Source organism: Coloeus monedula, assembly GCF_965178545.1.
Source record: "Coloeus monedula genome assembly, chromosome: 27".
Classification (NCBI taxonomy): domain Eukaryota; kingdom Metazoa; phylum Chordata; class Aves; order Passeriformes; family Corvidae; genus Coloeus; species Coloeus monedula.
Genome location: NC_138807.1, coordinates 5,644,469 through 5,660,779, shown reverse-complemented (window position 1 = coordinate 5,660,779; position 16,311 = coordinate 5,644,469). Strand labels below are relative to the sequence as shown.

Below are 16,311 nucleotides of genomic sequence, written 5' to 3'. Positions count from 1 at the left end.
TTTTTGTTTTGTTTGTTTTTGTTTGTTTGTGTTGTTTTGTTTTGTTTTGTTTTTTGTTTGGGTTTTTTTTTTTCTTTTTTCTCTCTCGTTTTAATGAGTAATTTGGAATAGGAAAGTCACAGGAGATGAGGGAGGGAGGGAGATGAGGTGGGAGAGGACGTTCTCCCCCTCCTCCAGTTTAATAAGCACCAGAGTATTCAAGTCTGTCCGTTGGGAATTCTGAGCCGTGGCTGCAGTCAGCAGGCAGAGACTAAACCTTTCTCGTAAGAGCAGCGTCGTTTGGGCTGGGGTCCCTCATCGTCATCATCCTCCTCCTCGTCCTCCTCCTCATCCTCCTCCGAGGATGAGCTGTCCAGTGTTAAATCCACAACGTCCGCCGTGGCTTTGCCGTTGTCGCCGTTGCCGTTGGGAGCGGCCAGCAGCCCGTTCACATCCGAGGAGCCTGCGACAGGAGGGGGGCAAAGCATGGAGTGAAACCCCTCGTGTCCAGCTCAGGGGATGATCCAATGCTCCTGACTGGTCAGCAGGGACAAGGGAAGGCTCCAGGGAGAGCTCAGAGCCCCTTGCAGGGCCTAAAGGGGCTCCAGGAGAGCTGGAGAGGGACTGGGGACAAGGCATGGAGGGACAGGACACAGGGAATGGCTTCCCACTGCCAGAGGGAATACTGGGGAGAAATTTCTCCCTGTGAGGGTGGGCAGGCCCTGGCACAGGGTGCCCAGAGTAGCTGTGGCTGCCCCTGGATCCCTGGCAGTGCCCAAGGCCAGGCTGGATGAAGTTTGGAGCAGCCTGGGACAGTGGGAGGTGTCCCATGGCAGGAGTGGGACTGGAGGATGACCCTGCAGGTCCCTTCCAACCCAAACCACTCTGGAATTCTGTGATTTCCCCCAGGGGTTTCCAGCCTCTCTCCCCAGGGAGACTCACCTAGAACCAGGATTGGACACTGAGGGCTGCAGCTCCGCTCCTTCTCGGCTCGGATGGGGCACCAGGAGCCATCCACCAGGTACTCGATCTCGTCTGCATCTTCACATTCTGTCAGGATCTTGGACAGGAGCCTGCAGGGGCGACAGGAGGAGCTGTCACACCCCTGGCAATCAGCAGGGTGTGTGCAGTGACCCTGCATTTAACAGCAATCTGGTGCTGGCTCCCGAGCTCAGAGCCCTCGGAGTCATGGACTTTATTCCCCATAAAACCAGAGCAGGTTCTGACAGTGCAGATCCATCCCAGCCCTTCCTGTCCATGCACCCAAACCATCAACTACCAGCTTAATTAGGTGCAATTAAAGACAGCTTTGCCTCTTCACCCAGTTTCCCAGGCACTGCTTCCAGGCTGCTGCAGGGACATTCCCAGGGACATTCCCAGCGAGGCTTTAGCAAAGGGTGAGATATCCTTTGGCATCAGGAAGTCAGCCACCCAACAAGCAGCACTTCCCTTCCTTCCCAGTTTTATTTCCCAAATCCCCACAGTAGCCACCAGAACAACATACAGAGCCTCCTGCAACAGGAAAACCATGAAAATACATCTGGAATGAGGCCCTGATTCCAGAGAAACTGGGGACTTGCTTTATTCCCTGTGTCCCACCGTTTGCCTGGGATGTTTATCTGGAAATGCTGCTCTGCCAGGCCTCACTCCCTCCTGGACATGAGCATTTTCCTCCAGGAGGAAGGAGAACTCCTAGTGGAAAGTCTTCCAAGCTCAGGAAGACTTTGTGGCACCCCAGTGGGAGAGTTTCAGCTTTCCCCAGCTCCTGTAGGAATTGTTTCCACAGCCAATCCCATCACCCAGCACAGCAACCACCAAGCTGCAGCTCCCAAAAAGCTGACGAGGCCCTGAGGATCCCAGACCTGACCAACCACCTCCCTCCTTGCTCAGGAGCCTCCGGCTCTTTCTTGACTCCAGTTGAGTGCCAGCTTCCCTCTCTCACTTCCAGGGAATCTGGAAAGGACCCTCACCCAACAGAATGGGCACCAAACCCCAGCCCTGAGCAGGGACAGAAGTCTGCTGAGCCTTCCCCAGTGACATCCTGCTCCTCCTCACGCAGGACACGGGCACTGCCAATCCGTGGGGGTTCCACAATCCAACCCCTCGCAGCTTCCCCTTCATCCCTCCCCTGTTAGAGATCTCCAAGGAACTGGATTTTCCTGTTGGGGTTGGCCAGGGGACAAAGCAAACAGGTTATCTGTGCTGAGGCTGCTCCAGGCTGCCTGGAAAGCCACAGCTCCTGGATCTACCCAGGGCCCACAAAGGCAACGACGCTCCAGGAACCCTTGGCGAGTCTGGGAACAGACTGGTCTGTGCACTTCCCTGTGCCAGGGGAGCTGGAGGCACCCCAAACATCGCTCCAAACTCTCCCTGCTCTTGAGGGAACCTGCAGTAGAGGCCAATCACACAGCCACGAAGGTGGAGATCATTTTCCAGCAGGCAGGAACCACATGTGTTGTTCCACGAGTCCTTGGCCAGCACCACGAGGATGTCGGTGGTCCCAGTCCACAAAAGGCTCCCAGCATTTGGGGGCAACAAAGCTGCTGCCAAACCCACCCCAAAAGTGCTGCACAAGCCTGTTCCCTCCCAGCCCATTTCCACTTGCTCTAACACAGCAAAGCACTGAAAACAGAATATTGTGCACCAGCAGAATAAACTTTCAATAGTTCCAAGGTGAACTTCAACCAAGAGGCGGATGCTGCACCCAGTGGGGAAGGGGCACAGAGGTGCAAAACTCACCCATCAATGATGAGCTGGTCGTAGGGGGCAGGTTTGTCACACACAGGGCACATCCATGTGGGCTTTTTCTCATTCATCTGTAGGTAGAAGACGGCATCAAAGCACTGCAGGTGTGCGCAGGTCTCGGCCCGGCACGGCACAGACAGGCGCATCTTCACCAGCTGTGGGACCAGAGAGCAGAGCATCAGCCAGGACACCTGGCAAGGAACCCCCACATCCCCTCGGAAGGAAAAACATTTGTGAGTTTGCAGAGCTGGTCTGGGAGCACAGTTTGGGTTCTTGACAAAACCAGACTAAAACAGAGCTGGAGCCCTTCGGCTCTGGAGCAAACTGGGAGAGCTGCGGGGGTTCGGCCCTTCCAGTGCCTGAAGGGGCTCCAGGAGAGCTGGAGAGGGATTTGGGACAAGGGATGGAGGGACAGAACACAGGGAATGGCTTCCCACTGCTAGAGGGAATATTGGGAAGGAATTGTTCCCTGTGAGGGTGGGCAGGCCCTGGCACAGGGTGCCCAGAGAAGCTGTGGCTGCCCCATCCCTGGAAGTGCCCAAGGCCAGGTTGCAGCAGCCTGGGACAGTGGAAGGTGTCCCTTGCCAATGGCAAGGGGTGGCACTGGATGGTTTCAAGCTCCCTTCCAACCCAAACTCTGATTCCATGACCCTGCAGGGCCTCACCGGACAGATGAGCGACACTCGGACACCTGTGGTGGCGATTTCACTGTCTGGGTCCAGGCGTAGCTTCTCTTTCACTGCAGGGAGAGCAGAGGGCACAACATTTAACAAAACTCAGCCCTTGGCAGCAAGGTGCAGCACAGGGGAAGCAGCTCACCCCAGCCCTGGGCTGTGTACAGATCATTTTCCCTGCCAGGGAGGCAATGAGCACATGGATTCAGCTCCAGCCTAGGCACAGTGGGGTTTATTCCCTCCTCAGCTCAGTGGCAGCAGAATGGGGGGAAATGTCTCCCCCTGACATTTCCAGTTCACAGCAAGTCCCCCCACAAATGAGCAGTCACACTGGGAGGGAAAACACATCCCATCCTTTTTCCACCAGGTTATCAAGCCTCCTCTCAGCACTGCTGGGCTGTCACCATTCGGCTTCTACGCTGGCCAGCTCCTTTATTCCAGCAGAACATTCCACAGGAACCACAAACAGGCCCAGAGGTACCCAGGCAGACAGCTCAGAGCAAGGCAGCCATGCACAACCAGGCACAGCAGCCATCCAGCACAGATCTGGGAAGAATGAGATGTTAGGAAAGGAGGAATCCTGCCCCCGCCGCTGCAGCCTGAAGGGGAACCCAGAGGAGCAGCAGGGAAATCAAAGAAAGCAGCAGATGGGCAGGTCCCACATGGGCAGGTCCCACACCAAGGTGCAAAAATCAACAAAACGAGCTTTGAACTGCTCCCCAACTCCTGAGGAGGAGCTGCTGCTCCCACTGCTGTCTGCCACTGCCTCTGACACTTCCATCACCATTTTTCTTTGGAGCAAGTCAACCATTTCTTTTGACCTTTTCAGATCATAACAAAATGTCCCCAGACAATGAGGCTACATGCAGCTCTGCAACACCCAGCTTTAATTAGAGAGGGACTTCTCAGATGTGAAATTCCCAGGAGATTACAAGATTTGGGCTTGTTTTCCTCACATTAGGAGCCTTTTCATCCAAGCTTAATTTTTTATGAAGTTCTTTGTAAGAGCCTTCTCTGTGCATCAATTACTGGGAGACATGGGAAGGAGAATTTTGTAGGATCTCCCGATGAGGACTAAGCTGTTTTGGATCCAAAGCCATAATCTGTTCTCAGACCATGTTCCTGTATTAAATTCTACAGAATTTTATGCAGAAGATGAGTCAGCAGTGAGATGTGACCGAAGCCAAAGCGCAGCTTCAGGGACAGGGAATTATTTGCAGAGCAGAGCAGAGCTAGAAAAGCAAAGTTTAGGAGCTCCTCAGGTTGGCCAGTTCTGGATATCCAATCAACTTCCCAGCAGGAAAACACAAAGGAGCTGAAATAAGACATTGCTCTTATTTGGTTTTATTTAAAGTCACCAAATACAGCTGATGTCTGCCCCAAAATCCAGGTGTCTGAAGGCTGGATACACCTGGAATCATCACCTTCCTCATGAACTACAATCTACCCTCAGGAGTGACAGGCTGAGAAAGTTCAGCCCGGAGAAGAGAAGGTTGAGTGGAGACCTCACAGCGGCATTCCAGTACCTGAAGGGGCTGCAGGGATGCTGGGAAGGGGCTCTTCATCAGGAATTGCAGTGACAGGACAAGGGGGAATGGCTCGAAGAGGGGAAATTTAGGTCAGATGTCAGGAAGAAATCCCTCCCTGGGAGGGTGGGCAGGCCCTGGCACAGGGTGCCCAGAGCAGCTGGGGCTGTCCCTGGATCCCTGGCAGTGCCCAAGGCCAGGTTGGACATTGGGGCTTGGAGCAGCCTGGGACAGTGGGAGGTGTCCCTGCCCATGGCAGGGGTGGCATTGGATGGGCTTTGAGGTCCTTCCAACTCAAACCATTCTGAGATTCCCTGATTGTTTCTTATCCTTGGGAAGAGTTTTCCAGGATCTGGACAGTTTTAAAGACCATCAGGATCCACAGGTCCAGTTCTCCCACACAGACCTGAGCAGTGAGAAGGTTTTGTCCACCAGCTTGAAAAACTGGGAATCTTCCACACTCGTGAGCTCCAGGTCAGATTCCACCTCAGAAAGGTAATTACCCCTCATTTCCAGTAATGTTTTACATGTGCCTCATACCAGGATGATTTACCTGAGTGGTTTGGGATAAGCATCTCTGGGGACCATCTCTTCTCTGAAGCTCTCAAGACACATCAAAGTGCTGCTGGTGACATCCCACTGCCAGCCCCAAGGATCCCCAGGGACTGGGGCAGCAGGACATTGTCACCAGGATCCCTTGCTCCAGAAATCTCCTTTGGAAATCACGAGGGTCAGTGCTGCTCATACTGACTCGGGTGAAGGCATGAAGCCCTTCCAGTCACAACGACACCGGCACGACACGACCGGAGACAAATCCTAAATCCAACTACAGAGCTGCTGCAGAGCCACCAGAACCACGGGTTTGGGGTGACCTCCCACGACTCACACACAGCTCAGCAAGTCTGTTCAGATAAAAAGCGGGGTTTATACAAGTGGAGGAAAGCAGAGGTGTAAATGGTGGTGGCTGTTCCCCAGCAGGTGCAGACAGGCCCTTCCTGAGCCACTCACCCAGCGCTTTGCAGAGCTCCGGGTGTTTGATCCCGATGGTTTTCAACCTCTGCAGCAGCTCTGCTGAGGTCATCTGCCGCACCAGGTACAGCCCCACCGAGTAGCTCTGGAGAGAGAGAAGGGAGAGGATGAGCAGGCTGCTCTGCAGGGCTGTCTGGGAGCTCTGGGCATTGCCTGGGCTCTCACCTTGCCGTAGTTGCCCCAGGTGACCGTGATGCGGTTGGTGGCTGCTGACAGGTACATGAGGTGGGTGAGGTTGATGGGCCGGCAGGGCCTCTTGGGTTCCACCCCGGGTTTGTTTGATGGGTAGTAGCCCTAAAGCAGCAAGGTTAAATACAGAGATTTATTTTTTACTCAAGGTACATCTATTGATCAGCTCCACTGAATTCCACTCGGCCCCAGGTCTCAAGGATGGGGGGAGAAGGAGCTGAATACAGTTGGAGCTCAAAGTAAACAGGATCGAGTTTTTATACAGAACAGTTCATTAACAACATGGCCAGTCCATCAGAAAATTAGCTTTAAACTCAGCAGTGCAATTCTATACCCTGGCATACATCAGGAAAGCAATTTCCTTCCAAATTCCCCAAAACTTCCTCCCAAATTCCCCAAATTTTCCTCCCCAATCCCCCAGTCCTTACTGGCACGGAGCAGTAGCTGTGGTTCACCTTCACGGCGATGTTGGGAGGGTATTGATCCTCCTGAGGGGAACTGGTGTCTGTGTAGCAGATTCTGGGGGGAAACAACACATCCCATAATATCCCCACACTCTGCACATCCCCAGCTCCCACAGGCCCCATCCCAATCCCAATCCATGCTCCCTCAGCAGAGCCCAGCCAGGTGTGACTCTGCTGTTTCTGCTCGAGGTTCAAAAGGAGAGTTTAAGATGCTTCTGTGAGGCCCAGGAACAAACAGTTCACTGGAAATTCTCTCTGGAGCCATGAAATCCGTGTTGAAACTTGCTGGGTTTTGCTGGAACAATCCCTCCTCCCCTGCTCTGCCCCTGATGTTCAATGAACCCAGCCCAGACCTACCTTAGCACCACCTGAACCGATTTCACACCGGGTTGCAAGTCCCTGGTAAATTAAAGAACAGAAACTTCAAATTAATTATGTAAAAAAACCAAACCCTACCCCAAAAAAATCACCCAAACCAGCTGCCAGACTCAAGGACTTCAGTTGTTCCTGATTTTTTTTAATAGACTTCTAAAAAATTACCACCCAGAACTTTATTTAAATTGTACAATTCCCCCTGCAAATGTCAGTGGTCCTGTAATTATTATTTTTTTTCCTGATGCACCAACCTACAGCTTTTCTCTGGATTTTTAAAACTGTTCAGGTGCCTTCTGGTGATTTGTGAGAATTTATAAAAACTGGGTTTTAAGGTCAGGTTTACCTGACAGTGTTCAAGACTCTCAGTGTTTAATTATTCAGCTAAAGCTGTTCATGCAAACCAAGGGACTGAGCATTAAGGCACCACTGTGAATATTGCAACCTTCAGCAGGGCTATTCCTGACAGGATTCTAACTGCAATCAGGAAAGAAATGGAAGACAGACCAAGGGTATTTTACTAGGAGGCAAAATAACCAAGATATTCTTTCTCCAGCTCTTTATTTTATCATAAAGAGAAATATTTCAAGGTTTTATGTTGAATTTTGGGAGGAATTCTTCTGCATGAAGGGAGCGGGTCAGCCAAGAGGAAACCTCCCTGCCTGCACTGCCACCTCTGAGGAGAGCCTTTGTTTGACTCAAAAGTTGCATCTGACAGAGGTCAGGGTAAATCCTAATCCAAGATGTTTCCTTAGGCAGCTCCTACAGCACCCTCCCCACCAAGGAAGTTTCCTTTCAGATGCAAACAGCCTCACACTCTGCCTTTTGAACCTGGGATGCAAAGGAAAGGCTGCAGACATTCACAACACCAGCTAAGCAGAGAATTTAGGTCATTGATGATTTCATCCCGCTTTTCCTGCCCAAATGCACCATTCCAGTGGGAGATTAGAGCAGCACAAGTGAAACTTAAGGAGCTGGATGGGTGAATTTGTAGCTCCCACTCCCCCAAAGCTCTTTGCTTTACATGGGAAGCAGCCTGGTGTCCTCAAACAAATCCTGTTTCCTTGCAGAGAACAAAAGCTTCCACAGGGAGGGAACACAGAGGAATTATGGAATTATGCAGCTGTATTTTCTTGAACTGTTAATACCCAGTGAGAAGTACCTGGAATTTCTGATGAGCTCCACTTGTCTTGGTGTTAATGCAAAAATGCATGGACTTTCCTGAAGCTTCTCATTATTCTGTGGAACTGAGCAGGGAAGAAAAGAGTGTCCATCAAAGTGATAACACCAGCTCTGAGCACAAGGTGATTGTCATGCTCTGTTTATCTCCAAGTCTTGTTTTCTCCCACAGCCCTGTGCCAGAATTGCAGTTTTCACCTGTTTTGGCGATTCTGCTTTGATTAGAGCTTTGCTCATTGATTGCTCACTGCTCAGTACAACCAGCACAGGCTTTGAGTTTGATTTTTCTCTTTTTTCATTATTTTCCTCCCCCCAAATAATTCAAGAGCCATCAGTTCACCACATCAGTGGTGTCACAGTGTGACCACATCCTCAAGAAGCCCAAGAGGAGACCTGAACCTGACACAAAAGCATGAAACCACCAGACTGAGCAGGCGAGTTCTGGAAAAGAAAGAAAACAACCCCAGCAACAAAAAAGATTAGCTCAGATAATAAAAAAGCAGCACAAAAAGCAGCTGGAAGAGACAAAACATGACTTCCAACCCCCTGACCTTGAGGGTGGGACAGCAGCTCACCCTCAGAGAGGCTTAACTGGAACCCAGCATTAACTGTGGCCTTTTGCACACTGATAATTTTAACATCAAGTGCATTTAATATGGTGAAAATGAAGCCTGAGATGTGGGAAACTTCTGTTACAACCTTTACTTCAACTCAAACATGTTTGATTTCCAGTTTTGTGTCTCCAAGCAAAGTTCAGACCCTGAGCTGGTGCAAGTCACGGGAGGAACACAAAGAGGAAGTGCTAAAACAGCTTTTTTTAAATTGTTTAGCAAGAATTGTGTGTTTTGCTTTGCATCACTTCCATTGCAAGGTTATTCAAAGCCAACAGAATTTCAGAAGTAGGAAAGTGCACTTTTGTATGAAAAAGAGGAGATAAAGGAAGGATGAAACCTCAGCAGCTCTTGGAAGACCTGGTGACAACCTGAGTCACTCCAGGTGCTTCCCTTTGGTCCCTCTTCTGCTTTAAAAATGCAAACGGAGCTTGCAAAAATAAATTTTAAAAGTAATAATTAAGATATCTTTATGGAACTTTTGTTTAATTCCAGTTTCCATCCAAATACCTCCTGGCCAAAACAACCAGCAGAAAATAAAGCATTTTATGAGGTATTTTCAGAAAGTGATGATTGAGAAGGACAATAACAAAAAGTACTTTTAATGTTTCTGATTAAGAACCTGCCCATAAACTGTGTCCTGCTGATTGTTCAGCCACACAAAGACAAAGCAAACCGGATTAGGAAAAGTGAGAAGCTGCTCATGGTTTATTCTGCATTTATATCAGCTCTCTCTTCCTTTATAAAAAATATAAACTGCTGCTGGAAAAGAAGCCCAAAATCTGAGAAGGAGCCTCAGGGTACCTGATCAGGGGTTCAGCTGTTACTGAGCAGCCAGGGAAAACAGGTATTAAACTCCATCCTTAAATTCCCTCCAACTGGGTGTGTACTGCCCAAATCTGGGATTGCAGCTGGCCCACAATGGACCCAATTTATCTGTTTTTAACTGGAGCACCTTTAGCTGAGGCAGGAATAACAGTTATTTGAGAATTCCCCAGGGACTCTGCTGCCCTGCAGCCCAAAGGAGGCAGCACCCACCTCACCTTTGATCCCAAGGCAATCATCTCCAAGAGGCAGGAGAGCCTTTTCATTAAGGAATGTGCTTCCAGCTGAAGCTTGGAACACATAAATTAAACCTCCCCTACTTCCAACCATGGCCACATGCTTAAAATATCCCTTTTGTAGCCCAGGGAAAGGGGTTTCTAACTGGATCTGGGGTTTTAAATCAGGCAGTAGCACATTTTGAGTTTGCCAGGAGCTCAGTAGCAAAGGGGAGCAGCTGAGACACACAGGGCTGAGATAACTCCAATTTTGGGGAGCCACAAAGGCTTCTTCATTCCCATCAGTGTCCCAGAAGGAATCAGAGTTGCAGGACACCAGGCTGGGGAAATAAAAGAAGGGTCTGGAAGAGTTCTTGGGTTCTGGGGGCTGGCTGGGACCATGAGACCGGAACATCAGCTGGTGCCCAGCTCCTGCTGGCTCCACAGAAACCACTCTCAGCAGAAGGGAAAACCAGCCAGGAAGGCTCCAGGGACCAGGCTGGCCCAGGGGAGGTGTCACCTGCCAGGGGGAGAGGCTGCATTTAATGAGCCCTCAGCTCTGAGCTGATGTAGGGGAGGTTTAATGTCAACTTGGAACAAAATCTGGTAACCACGGTGAGCGTGTCCAGGCTCTCCTGTCCCTGGATGCTTCCACCTCTTGGAAATGCGTTTTCCTTCAAAATCCCATGTTGGAATTGCTGACTAACACACATTTAACACTGAACAAACCCATTCCCCAAACAATTATAATGTTTTCACTTGGCTCTGTCACCACTCAGCTGTTTTGTCACAGCATTAACGCCTTCAAATGAAGAAGGAATTATATAAAATCTGACTAATTAGTCCTTTTTCTTTTTGTTTCTGCACAATCAAATCTTTATCTATTTTTTCTCCTCCAAGCCACAACAAATATTTTTTCAGCAAAGCCAGACCAGCTCAAGTTGTAGAATCATTTAGTAGAGAATTCTGACATTACCACATGAATTTATGAGACACTCAGCAGAACACAGCTTCTCCTCTGACACACTGAATTTGCTACCAGAACGTTCTATTTAACAGCAGTTAACAATACTCTTTGTTTCTCCAAACTAAAATAATGAAAAATCAGTCTCCACACCCCAGGGAAAAAGCTCTTCTTCCAGTTTTACTGGTTACCCCTCAAAATACACAGCACCACACACAAATAACTGTGACAAACACCAAAAAATAGTCAAAAATACAGTTTGCCACCCTCCTTCACCCATAGGATGCTTCAGGTCAGGGATTTTTAGTGCTGAAAACCAGCATCAGTGTAGAATATGGCACCATATTCCACAGGAGCCAAACAAGGTGGGATTCCAAGTTACATCCCAAAGTGACCTCATTCCAGGTCTGAGGAAAGAGAGGAAATCACAGGAGCACAGGATGGTTTGGGTTAGAAGGGACCTGAAGGATCATCCCATTCCATCCCACAGGCAGGGACACCTCCCACTGTCCCAGGCTGCTCCAACCTGGCCTTGGGCACTGCCAGGCATCCAGGGGCAGCCCCAGCTGCTCTGGGCACCCTGTGCCAGGGCCTGCCCACCCTCACAGGGAGGAATTCCTTCCCAATATCCCATCCAAATCTCTCCTCTTTCAATTTACAACCATTCCCCCCTTCCCAGCACTCTCTCTCCGTGTGAAAAGCTGCTCTCCCTCTTTTATCAGCTGCCTTTAAGCACCGGCAAGCCCAGAGATAAATATTCCCCTGTAAATTTCAAGCATGAGAGGAGAGAGATGGGGGAGAGGAGGGATCTCACCACCACATCCATCAGCCTTTCCTGCCACGTGATTTAGAAATCCTTGAAAACACAGGTTTTTCACCAGCACCACCGCACTCCCAACTCACCTAATTCTGTCGGCTTCAACAGCTCGTCCAGGGTGGTATAAAAGGGCAGCTTCACCAGGCGAACCTCGGGCTTGGCCACTTTGGGGGGCAACCTGCCCAGTCCGTTCAGGTATTTGCCATAGAGGGCAGGATAGTCAATGTTGGTGGTGGGCAGAGTCCGAGCCACGGCGCTGCCGCGGTCGTAGGACGAGTGCAGGGGCAGGGCCTCCGCCCGGTGCTGCGGCGGCGGCGGCGGCTGCGCCACGTCCGAGCCCTTCTTGTTGTAGCGGGTCTCGTAGAGCTCCTTGATCTTCTTGAACACCTCAGGGCTGCAGTCAAACTGGACCAGCTGCAAAGCTCGGGTCACTAGTTCGTGTTTTAGTCCGCTTTTACTCCTGCCAACAAAACCCAGCAACATCTGAAGATCTGAGACTCGGAAACTCATCACCATGTTCTAGGGGATAAAAAATTAAAAGATGTTCTCATAGTTATAAAAGGCAAAGGTTCAGTTCTCACTTTATAACTAGAAGGCAAGATATTAAAAATTCCCCCTCAAAGAAAGACCCCAAACCTGTTCAGACCCGCTGCTGTCACCTGATTTGGTTCCCATCTCCTGTTTGAGCAACACAAACACAGAGATCACCCACTGAAATATCACCTGAAGTACAGAACCACCAGGACAGTCATCAAATGACTCAAAAATCCCTTTGATAGATGCCAAGCATCCTCAAAACAGCTCAGCAGGAAGCAGGAGTGACCTCAGAGGAGATCTAAACCAAGAGGCCCCACTTGTGAAAGAGCACATGAACTCCTTCACCAGCCTGAGGCATCCAAACCTCCCAGGGAAACACGGAAAACTTCATCCCAAATGGTGACAGTGCAAGGCAGAGGAAGAAAATCACTACAAGCTGAGTGAGGCTGAGGGGAACTGGGGCCACCAGCTCTGTATTTCAGGGCACCTGAATGGGAAAACCCCTCCAGAATCCTCCCTAGAGCCACGGGATCTTTAAAGAAATCACATATTTTACAGTATGGAAGGATACTCAGATTAGCACAGAGAACAGTGTGTTCCCAGGAGAACAATGCCAAGCACTTCCCTGTGACCCCAGCCGGGAGCTGCCTTGGTGTCACACTGGAATTATCAATTTCAGTGCTTGATAAGCAGCAAAGCCCATCTCAATCTTCCAAAATCCCCTCTCTGTAGCAATTCAGGCCTGTAACTGTCAGCAGATTCAAAGGCCAGAAGGCAACTTCCCATCAGAAACCAAAAAACCTTCCTGCTAAACCCACAGCTCCAGCCTGCCCAGGCTGGCATTTCAGTTCCCTAAACACCAAACAGCCTTAAAATTGCAAAAAACGAGCTTATAAAGTAAATGGGTTTGAAAATTCAAGTTGTCCTGGAAATAAACTTGATAGATATCCGCACATATTCACTCCACATCCTTCCTGGTTTGTGGGGAATATGGGAATTCGAGAAGAAACCTCACTAAAAAAAAAAAAAAATCCAGCAGCAAAGACCCAGCAGATCTCTCCTCCCCAACCTCTACCCCACTCCTGAATTAAACAATGATTAAAAAGAAAGCACAAAAGACAGGTTTCTGTGGAATCTAACGATCTGATCATTTCCTGGAATGAAACAGCTACAGACTATATATATTTTTTTTTTAATTAAGAAAGCTACAAGTGTTTCCAGAAACATTTCACAGCCACTTTTGGATGTGTGGGAATTTGATGAGAGAGAAAATGCCATTTGATTTTCTCCTTTTCCCTTACATATGTCATTTAATCTGGAAACCCAAAAGCTGTTATGTCACTGTCTGTAGTTAGAACTTCTGGGAGTCGTGATGTGTCCCAAAATATCTCTGATGAGGGGAAAAAAAGGACTGATGACTAAAGAGGAGAGAAAAGATGTTTAATTGCCAGAAAGTCAGGATTTCAGAGCTCTGGATTCCTGGTGCTGCTCCACCAGACACCACCTGTGAAATCCTGGATAAATCTACTTTGTGCCTCAGTTTTCTTCAATTGAAAAATAGAATCAGGATCATTAAGGTTGGAAAAGATCTCCAAGATCATCAAGTCTGATCAAATCCCACCAGGATCATTAAACTGTGTTAGGAAATGGAGAGTGTGTTGTTCTCCCCGCGGGATTTGAGGATAAAAGGTGTATGGAAAGATAAATTTATCAAGACACAGCAGCAGAAGGTACCAGGGCATCCCAGGAGCACAGGAGACAGGAATTCCTCCTGTAGGAATCGCTCCTAGAGCACCTCACCCAGGACTCTTGGAGTTGGAGCCAAGAGTTTCCATTTTGGAGGAATTAAGGCCCAGCAGGATGAGGAGATTTGAGCAGCAACACAACAACAAACGCCAGACAAAGCAAACGTGCCACCGAGGGCTCGACCTGCCCCCTGCGAGCAGGGAAAGCACATGGATTGCCGAGACTCCCAACACTCCTGGGTGTTCCTCCCCCGAGGAAGCCTCGTGTGGGACAGCTCAGATCCCACCAAAAACCTGTGAGGCGACCACAACGCCTGGGAAGCACTCCGGAATCCCAGGAGCAGGGGGAGGGCAGAGCCCCCCACCCCGAGCCTCTCCCGATGGGATTCCTGCGGCCGTCCAGCCGCATCCCTGCTGAGGAGCTGATCCTGCAGCCGGGGAACGCTTCCCAGGGAACACTTCCTTGGGAACACTTCCCAGGGAACGCTCCCCGGCCGCTGCCGTTGCTCCTTAACCGCCCTCAGCACCGGCTGCCCCGGGGGGCACCGGCCGCTTCCCGGCGCTGTCCCAGCTCCCACAGAACCGGGATCCCGAGGGAAACGAGAAAACCCCCGGGGCCTGAAGCGAGGCAAAAACCGCCTTGGAAACACAACTCCAAGCATGGATTTGCTTCACCCCATCCCAGAGGAGCCTCAGGGGCCGCCCCAGCCCCGGGCACTGCCCGTCCCAGCGCCTCCCCCGACCCCCGCCCGCCGGACAGCTCCGCACGGAGCGGCCCCACCGCCGAACCGGGCAGCAGGACCCGGGGCGGGCCCGGCCGGGGCGGGGGGCGCGGGGGCAGCACCAGCCATCCTTAATCCCGGGAATTACCGGGGGAGGCCCGGGCCAGGGGCACACCCGAGGAGGGCGGGCGGCACCGCGCCTCGGCCCGGCCCAGCCCGGTTCGGCTCCGGTAGATCCGGCGGGGGCTGCGGCCCTGAGGCCGGGGCGGGGCAGCCCCTGAGGTGAAAAGGAGAGGGGGCGGCCCCGGAGCGCCGCCCCCGCGGTTCGCAGCGCCGCCTCCCGCCGTCTCCCCCTCGCCAGGAGCCGCCCGGTGCCGGCCGGGCCCCGCGGGCGGGGCGGCGGCGCCGCTTCCCTCACCTTCGCCTCCACCAGCTCCGCCGCCATCTTGGGCCTCCAGCGTCCACCGCGCCGGGCGCCGCCGCCGGGTCACGTGACGCCCCCGCGCTGAGGGGCGGGGCCGCGCCGCGAGCGCCGCCCAATCCGCGCGCGCGCTCCTCGCTCCCCGGCCACGCCCCCGAGCCACGCCCCGCCAGGCCACGCCTCCCCGGCAGCCTTAAAGGGGCCGCGCTCCGTAAACCGGGGACGCACCGAGGGGACACCGGGGGCAGCGGGGATGGGAGCGGCGGGGGCGGGGACGGAGGCGGCCCCGCAGGCACTACGGGAGGGGGGAGCGGGTGGGCAGGCGGTGGGTGCTGCCCCCAAGATGGCGGCAGGTGGGTGCCCCCGGGGCAGGGCAGGGTCGGTGGAGCCCGGTGGGCTCCGCCCGAGGCTCCGCCGCCGTCCCGGAGACGTGCGGGCCGTCCCCGTTGAGGAGTGAAGCGCTGGGGGTGTCCTGGAGGAGGCTGCGGGCTCTGAGAGGGGAGGGATGGGGATGGGGAAAGGTCCCGGTGCCCCGGTTCCCGCGGGAAGGTTGAGCTGGGGAAGGGAATCTCCTGGCCAAAATTGGCTCCGTGGCAGCAACATCCCAGAGACCCCCCCAGCCATCCCGCCCCAGTCAGCGTTTGTGCCCCCTTCTGCAAATTAACCCATCGCTTATTAAAAATACCTTTTATATAATAATAATGATAATAACAATATGTATGATGATAGATACAGATAATATATTGCAGCCTGCAGCTTCCTCCTGATGGGCAGCTCCGATCTCTGCTCTCTGGGAGCAGGGACAGGGCCCAGGGAATGGCTGGAGCTGTGTCAGGGGAATTTGGGATGGATCTCAGGGAAAGGTTCTTCCCCCAGAGGCTGCTGGGCACTGCCCAGGCTCCCCATGGAATGGGCACATTCCCAACCCTGCCAGAGCTCCAGGAGCATTGGGACAACGCTCTGGGACAGGGTGGGATTGTTGGGGTATTGGTGCAGGGCCAGGGTTTGGACTCGATGATCTTCAGGGGTAACTCCAGTGTTTGGGGTGGAACGCTGCACTGGGAGAGGTTTTCCAGCACTTTCCTTGCCATCAACCCCACATACTAATTAAACGAAAAGGCAATTAACAGTTTCTCAGGAAGACCAGGATGTTAATCAGGTTTCCCAGCTTTCCCTTCCAGGCTGGCAAAAGCCAGGGTTGGTGCTAAAAATCCTGGATTGCTATGGAAACCCCAAAGGCCGATAATTCATCCTGTCACGGTGGGAGAGCCGGGGCCAAATCCGTCCTGGGTGTAGC

General features: G+C 51.9%; 1 protein-coding gene across 1 annotated transcript; it reads right to left on the bottom strand.

The window, feature by feature from the left end:
* Nucleotides 1-15,079, bottom strand: PIAS4 (protein inhibitor of activated STAT 4). The gene is made up of 11 exons (XM_082297769.1): nt 15,012-15,079; nt 11,676-12,108; nt 8,141-8,225; nt 6,964-7,005; nt 6,571-6,661; nt 6,119-6,247; nt 5,933-6,038; nt 3,390-3,463; nt 2,719-2,879; nt 922-1,052; nt 1-442 (listed from the first exon to the last, which is right to left on the bottom strand). The coding sequence occupies exons 1-11, from the start codon at nt 15,036-15,038 to the stop codon at nt 237-239; spliced, it is 1,485 nt and encodes a 494-aa protein (XP_082153895.1). The 5' UTR covers nt 15,039-15,079; the 3' UTR covers nt 1-236.
* Nucleotides 15,080-16,311: the final 1,232 nt, after the last annotated feature.

Coding starts and splice junctions, on each gene's coding strand:
- PIAS4 (XM_082297769.1), bottom strand. CDS start 15,038: ATGGCGGCGGAGCTGGTGGAGGCGAAG. Junction 2,880..3,389: donor GAGTGTCGCTCATCTGTCCG/GTGAGGCCCTGC, acceptor CTGGTCCCACAG/CTGGTGAAGATGCGCCTGTC. Junction 1,053..2,718: donor GACCAGCTCATCATTGATGG/GTGAGTTTTGCA, acceptor TCGCCCCTGCAG/GCTCCTGTCCAAGATCCTGA.